Genomic DNA, 7961 nt, shown 5'->3' with positions numbered 1-7961 from the left:
TCACGTGGTGGGCTTTCCCCATTTACACAAGGCATTATGGGATACAAATTTGAAACAAGAGAGAAAAATGGAGGACGTGAGTGTGCGACGGAAATATGAAAGACCCACTACAGTAACAGAAAGTGAGAAGAAAAGATGTTATGTTATATACAAAGGAAAGGAAACGCAGGACCAAACTAATAAATATCGGCGCTCAGCGAGCACCTCGGTGTGATCAGCTGTTCGTTTAGCAACAGAACGATGGAACTGTCAGTGCACAGTCAAAGGTAAACCTGCGCATGATGCACACACATGGACTTCCTCTGTCTGCTTGACTGCGTGAAGCGAGCGATTTCATGCACATTATTTGCTTTAATCCCCTCAAATTAAATAACTTCCCAGCCACAGAATGGCCTGATATTTTGTTAGATATTACAGAAATAAACCTATATCACAATGACCACATTTCAGAGGGAACTAAATTTCACCGATTTTATGAAATTTAAATTTTTTACACCTTCATACTGTAATGATATATATAATCCCACTCTTTGGCATCACTTCTATCATACAAGTACCATACAAGATAATTAGAAGTGTTTGTACACACAGTACAGTACACACACTACAGTACACATCTCTTTATTGACTCTACTCTAAGATGTATGTCAGCTGAGACAACGGGATTGATGGACTGAGGGGTGAAACAGGTCTTCCCAGTCCCATGTGCCTGGCAGAGGTGTTACACCTGTCCTGGGGGTGGAGCCAAAACAGCTGAGTGGACTTTAACTGGAGAGAGAAGAAGCTGAAGCGCACAGAGACGCACAGAGAAAGAACCTGGAACTACTTGTAGACAGCAAATACTGACTTCCAGCATGTTTAAGAAGAAGGACAGCAGCCAGTGAGTGCAACCGTGTGTGTGTGTGTGTGTGTGTGTGTGTGTGTGTGTGTGTGTTCTTCTTCTTCTTGTTCAGCATATTGATTTAATTTCTGCTTGGAAATAATACAGAACACAATCATTAAATAAAATCAATCAAACATGTGTTCAGCATATCTGGATGTAAATATTGTATTATATAAAGATTTAAACCACATTTTCATACCAAACCTGTAATATATTGGATATACACTACCGTTCAAAAGTTTGGGGTCACTTTGAAATGTCCTTATTTTTGAAAGGAAAGCACTGTTTTTTTTTCAATGAAGATCACTTTAAACTAATCAGAAATCCACTCTATACATTGCTAATGTGGTAAATGACTATTCTAGCTGCAAATGTCTGGTTTTTGGTGCAATATCTCCATAGGTGTATAGAGGCCCATTTCCAGCAACTCTCACTCCAGTGTTCTAATGGTACAATGTGTTTGCTCATTGCCTCAGAAGGCTAATGGATGATTAAAAAACCCTTGTACAATCATGTTAGCACAGCTGAAAACAGTTTAGCTCTTTAGAGAAGCTATAAAACTGACCTTCCTTTGAGCAGATTGAGTTTCTGGAGCATCACATTTGTGGGGTCGATTAAATGCTCAAAATGGCCAGAAAAATGTCTTGACTATATTTTCTATTCATTTTACAACTTATGGTGGTAAATAAAAGTGTGACTTTTCATGGAAAACACAAAATTGTCTGGGTGACCTCAAACTTTTGAATGGTAGTGTACATCAGGAAATATTGCATTTATTGGAAATATATTGGAATACAGGGCGGCACGGTGGTGTAGTGGTTAGCGCTGTCGCCTCACAGCAAGAAGGTCCTGGGTTCGAGCCCCGGGGCCGGCGAGGGCCTTTCTGTGTGGAGTTTGCATGTTCTCCCCGTGTCCGCGTGGGTTTCCTCCGGGTGCTCCGGTTTCCCCCACAGTCCAAAGACATGCAGGTTAGGTTAACTGGTGACTCTAAATTGACCGTAGGTGTGAATGTGAGTGTGAATGGTTGTCTGTGTCTATGTGTCAGCCCTGTGATGACCTGGCGACTTGTCCAGGGTGTACCCCGCCTTTCGCCCGTAGTCAGCTGGGATAGGCTCCAGCTTGCCTGCGACCCTGTAGAAGGATAAAGCGGCTAGAGATAATGAGATGAGATGAGATATTGGAATACACATTTCTAAATGTGCATACGGATAATATTGCTGAAAAGGACCTTTCCAGTCTAATCTGTTTAATCTACTTTTTTTAAATAGCTTTTGTTTTTATCTCATCTAGAATTGATCTGACTTTGACCTGAATTATCTTTATACTTTTTTCTCCTCCATCCACCTACATACTCTAAGCAGATATGTTCACTGAGATTTCAACCCAACAGCCATAAATGACAATCAAGCTTAAGAGTGTGTTACGTCACCCACGTGTGTGTTGTGGAATGTGTCTGGCTTGCTACAAGTCTCTTCGTTTATCTTTATAGCATTGCCTTGTCTGTTCTCATGGCCGGTTTTGTAGCGCCAAGAGACGCTGTGATTAACAGGAATCGGTACACTTTCACGTTGGCACCAATATCCGAGATAACACTTTATGATCAAAGATAAAGCACACTAAGGTGTGGCAAGGTATGCAGAGGAATGACTACAATCCTGAGCAGCTAGCTACGAAATGCACTATTTAATTGCTTATCATGCGAATAGCAAATGTGATGATCTGGAGGAAGGCATGACCTGTTTTCCTTCAGGGTGTGGCAGCAGCACACATGCATGGCATTCGCTGCATTCGTGCTGCTCAAATTAGGTGACATGACAGAGGGACAATGCGCTTGTACATTCTTGTGTCAACTGAAATTAAAACTGGTTGTTTTTTGGTGCAACCACTTTTAAGTGGCATAAATGTTTGCCTGATGCCAAACTTCAGCAGATTCAGACAGATGGGAGAAACATTGTGCTTGGCCTCACTAGGTGGCTCAGACTCCATCCATCCATGCATTATCTGTAGCCACTTATTCTGTTCTACAGGGTTGCAGGCAAGCTGGAGCCTATCCCAGCTGACTATGGGCAAGAGGTGGGGTACACTGTGGACAAGTCGCCAGGTCATCGCAGGGCTGACACATAGACACAGACAACCATTCACACCTACTGTCAATTTAGAGCCACCAATTAGCCTAACCTGCATGCCTTTGGACTGTGGGGAAAACCGGAGCACCCGGAGGAAACCCACACAGACATGGGGAGAGCATGCAAACTCCACACAGAAAGGCCCTCGTCGGCCGCTGGGCTCGAACCCAGGACCTTCTTGCTGTGAGGTGACAGTGCTAACCACTACACCACCGTGCTGCCCTCTGGCTCAGACTCAATGATTTCAAATATTGCTAATGATTAAGGTGTGAGTTTCTCATGTAGAGATTAAGAGCATAGAGTCCCATGGGTTAATACACCATGGAGCCTCCAGATGATACACCATAGAGCTGATGCACCATGATACACCATGGGTTGATACACCTTGGAGTTGGTGCACCAGGATACACCATGGGTTGATACACCATGGAGCTGGTACACCAGGATATACCATAGGTTAATACACCATGGAGATGGTGCACCATGATACACCATGGGTTGATACACCATGGAGCTGGTACAAGTCAAGTTTATTTTTATAGTGCTTTTAACAATAGACATTGTCGTAAAGCAGCTTCACAGAATTTTAGTGACTTTAAATGAGCTAATTTTATCCCTAATCTATCCCCAATGAGCAAGCCTGTGGCGATGGTGGCAAGGAAAAACTCCCTCAGACGACATGAGGAAGAAACCTCGAGAGGAACCAGACTCATAAGGGAACTCATCCTTATTTGGGTGATAACAGATAGTGTGATTATAACATTTTAACAGTGTTAACCTGAAGTCTATTTGGTTGAAGTTATAAACTGGTCATGACAACTGCAGTCCTAAAGTTAGCAAGTCGACTGTGGTCTTCAGCGACAAAAGCATTACTGTAAGTGTCCTGAGCATCTTCCAAGTGCGACTTTTGACTGTCCATATGGGGCCGTCCTCCACAAGACACCATGATACACCATGGGTTGATACACCATGGAGCTGGTACACTATGATACACCATGGGTTGATACACCATGGAGCTGGTACACTATGATACACCATGGGTTGATACACCATGGATCCTCCAGAAGACCCACACCAAAGGCTCTTATGGTTATAAAGTTTGGCTATAAAGTTTGTATAGCTATTTAGCTTGACAGAAATCCAGATATAACATTTTCATTAAAATTTTATCTATCCCTCATAAGCAAGCCAGAGGCAATGGTGGGAAGGGAAAAACCCCTGAGACAACAGATCTTACAACACTGTGAGAATAAGAACATGCAGCCTTAAGTCCATCTTGAGGCATGTGAATTTATTCAAGTCATTTTTGTCATATTTTAAAAAACCTGACTAAACTCCATTCAGTGCAAACTCATGAACGGTGAAACATCTCGACTCTCCAACCCTTATGTTAACTTTCGTGTTAACCAGTTTGCTCAGTATGATGATCACTTGTGTGCCAGAACAGAGAAGAACCTTGGTGCATGCCTTTCTTGTACCCCGAGAGATGGTGGGTCCACTCGAGTAGTGCTCGAGGATTGGAGGGAGCATGGTGCAATACAGGGAGTGATAAGTGCTTTCAGATAGGCAGGTGCTGGTCCATTTCTGGCTTTGTAGAGAAGCAGAAGTATTTTAAGTGGTGGCGTGTGAGAACTTCAGAAGGTTGAAAATGTCATGATGCTGCATTCTTGAGTTTCCCAGGACAAATGGTGTGCAGAGGCAGGTCTGCTATGAGTGAGTTGCAGCAGCAGTAGTCCAGTCTCAAAATGACAAGCAGCTGAACAAGCATCTGTGTGGCCTGTGTGGGTAGAAATGTCTGGATGAAATGTCCTGATGTTGGAATCTGAGACTTGACCAGGGAGATCACAAGATCTTGACACAGAGAAGTGTCTCCAGAGATGTACAGCAGCTCAGTCTTGCTGGGATTCAGTTTCAGCTAATGAGCTGCCAACTCACTGAGGAGAGGATGAGCATCATCAGCATAGCACTGGTATGAAAATCTATGTGAGGACTAGACCTCAAAAAGAAAGCATGTACAGCATGAGAACAGAAGAGGACCAAGCACTGAGCCTTGTGGGACACCAGTGGAGATCTGGAGGTCTGTGTGGGGCAGATGTGGATCCCTGCCATGTCCTCCACAAAGCAAGTCTTGTAAGGATGGACAAGGGTTGTGCTTGACTGTGTCAGAGGCTGCTGAAGTTGAGGAGGATGAGGATTTAAATAAAAAAAGAGATAAAATGAGGAACCCTGTTGTTCAAAATGGAGCATGACTGACATATGAAACAGGATTGGCGTTTATATTTTATGACTTAGTAACAGTTCTGATTTGGTCAATGATTAAAAATATTTGATGCCATTTCTAGATACGGTCTGTTCATCAGAATCATTCCTTAGAAATTCACATTATATTAGTTATTTATCTTAAAGCACATTAGTCAGTAACTACAGTGAAACTAAGTGGAAAAGGAGTGTACTTTCAAGAGGGAGTAGTGTGTGTGTGTGTGTGGGGGGGGGCGGTATGGTATGCTGTTTTTCGGGTCTGATACACAGATGGATGGCAAAGAAGTCAAACTGGATGCCCCTGCATTACTGGCTTGAAGTATGCAGCCACACACACTGATACACTCACACATTCACACTCATACACTCCCTCATTTTATCTCACTCTCTTTCAAACACACACACACACACACACACACACACACACACACACACACACACACACACACACACACACACACTTCATGAAACATTTTAAAGTGAGGGTAAAATTGCTTTGCTGAAAAATAAAGTGTGTGTGTGTGTATACACACTGCGTATATATACAGTATATATATATATATATATATATATATATATATATATATATATATATATATATATATATGGGTGGCACGGTGGTGTAGTGGTTAACGCTGTCGCCTCACAGCAAGAAGATCCGGGTTCGAGCCCCGTGGCCGGGGAGGGCCTTTCTGTGCGGAGTTTGCATGTTCTCCCCGTGTCCGTGTGGGTTTCCTCCGGGTGCTCCGGTTTCCCCCACAGTCCAAAGACATGCAGGTTAGGTTAACTGGTGGCTCTAAATTGACCATAGGTGTGAATGTGAGTGTGAATGGTTGTCTGTGTCTATGCCCATGTTTACATTAGACCGTATCAGCGGATCATCAGATTAACGTTTTTAAAACGATTAGTGTGCACACAGCAACACCAATACACGATTTGCGTGCACACAGCAACACGAATACACAGATACACTCGGCTCCGCAGGCATCCTGCGCTCCAAATCACTCCGCCCTGAACAGCGAGTGCCCTCTGGAGGGTGCGCACTCCGGCCCTGCGCAGCTCACAGAGCGCGCGAGTATAGCGCACGAGCAGTGATTCGGGACTGAGCCGCTGTGTGTGTGATCCCAGCGCATATCACTTACCACTTGCAAGTGGAAGGATGGCAAGCCTTAAGACAATCATAACTACACAATGGGCAGTATTTGCATCAGTATTTGCAGTATTTTCATACTTTTATACTCTTTAATGAAAGGTGATACAAGGTGGAAGTCCGCGCCGTTTTTCAGCAGTCGCGTCACATGACCAACAGCAGCCAATCAGGAAGGTGGATGTCACAGTGACGTTGTCCAATGATGACGCCAGCTAGAGCTCAGCACAGCGTATCCGCGTATTCTCAATGTTTACACAGCACCGGAGCTGACACGATCTGGATTGAATACATGGACCCTGGCGGATTCCCGTTTCCCGGCGTTTCCAGGTGGTTTAATGTAAACAGACAGTGCATCCGCGAAGAAAACGAGACAGATACGGTCTAATGTAAACTTGGCCTATGTGTCAGCCCTGTGATGACCTGGCGACTTGTTCAAGGTGTACCCCGCCTTTCGCCTGTAGTCAGCTGGGATAGGCTCCAGCTTGCCTGCGACCCTGTAGAACAGGATAAAGCGGCTACAGATAATGAGATGATATATATATATATATATATATATATATATATATATATATATATATATATATATAAACACACAGTATATATATAAAACATTTAAAATTTAATAAATCAATTAATTTTGAACAATAAATGTCATAGTAGAATTATTTTTCATTCCCGAAAGAACAATTTTCGATCAATTCTTGATCTTTTTTGTTAAACTGAATCATTTATTTTCCACCATAAGTACTTTGTCATATAGAGCCTTTACAGTATGATTCTTACACTTTATTAAACTTTTTACACTTTGTTGCATAAAAAAGGCTAAAAAGTCATCCGTCAAAAGGGTGGGTTTTTTTAAATGATTATTATCAGCATTTGTCATTCTGTGTATTAATGGTAGATATATTACTCGATTCTGTTTCCACAACACCACACACTGCCACTCCAGTTCCTCAGGTTACCTTTATTACTGATGTGTAATTAATTGTTACACAACGTCTCTGATAAACACACACTTCAGGCATCAGAGCTCTCATTACATTACAGCTTTGGGTGCAGCATGAGGGAAAGGTCAGGAAGAACAAGCTTTCATAAATGACTCAATGTTTCCCCTTAAAAATGTAAATATTGTCTTGTATTGATCAAGTAATTCATATACATGACCAGTCAGAAGTTTGGACATGCCTTCTAATTCAATGTTTTTTCTTTATTTTTATGAATTAAAAGTCACTTCAGATCTTAAAGTAATGATGGATGTCGTTTCTCTTTACTTAGTTGTTCAGTTCTCAATATAATACTGTATGGATTAGTACAGCTGTGAAATAGGGATTATTTTATTATTTGTATTATTTACTGTTTACCGTTTGATCTCAAATGCATTAAGAAGGCAAGAAAGATAACGCCAGTAGTGTGCAAAGCGTCATCAAGCTAAACACTGGCTACTTTCAAGAATCTGGAATATGAAACATATTTTGTTTGTTTTCTTTAAACACTTTTTTGGTTAAGACATAATTCCATACATGTTCCAGATGTTATTTCATAG

General features: G+C 42.1%; 1 protein-coding gene across 1 annotated transcript in view; it reads left to right on the top strand.

The window, feature by feature from the left end:
* The first annotated feature begins 775 nt into the window (after positions 1-775).
* Positions 776-7961, top strand: part of evplb (envoplakin b) — a 41103-nt gene continuing 33917 nt past the window's right edge. The window contains exon 1 of the mRNA XM_060904438.1: positions 776-880. Within this exon, the coding sequence (XP_060760421.1) occupies positions 855-880 (26 nt within the window). The 5' untranslated portion in view covers positions 776-854. The remainder of the gene's footprint in view (positions 881-7961) is intronic.

The sequence above is a fragment of the Neoarius graeffei genome, chromosome 22 (assembly GCF_027579695.1).
Source record: "Neoarius graeffei isolate fNeoGra1 chromosome 22, fNeoGra1.pri, whole genome shotgun sequence".
Lineage (NCBI taxonomy): Eukaryota > Metazoa > Chordata > Actinopteri > Siluriformes > Ariidae > Neoarius > Neoarius graeffei.
This window is presented reverse-complemented; position numbering and strand designations above follow the sequence as displayed.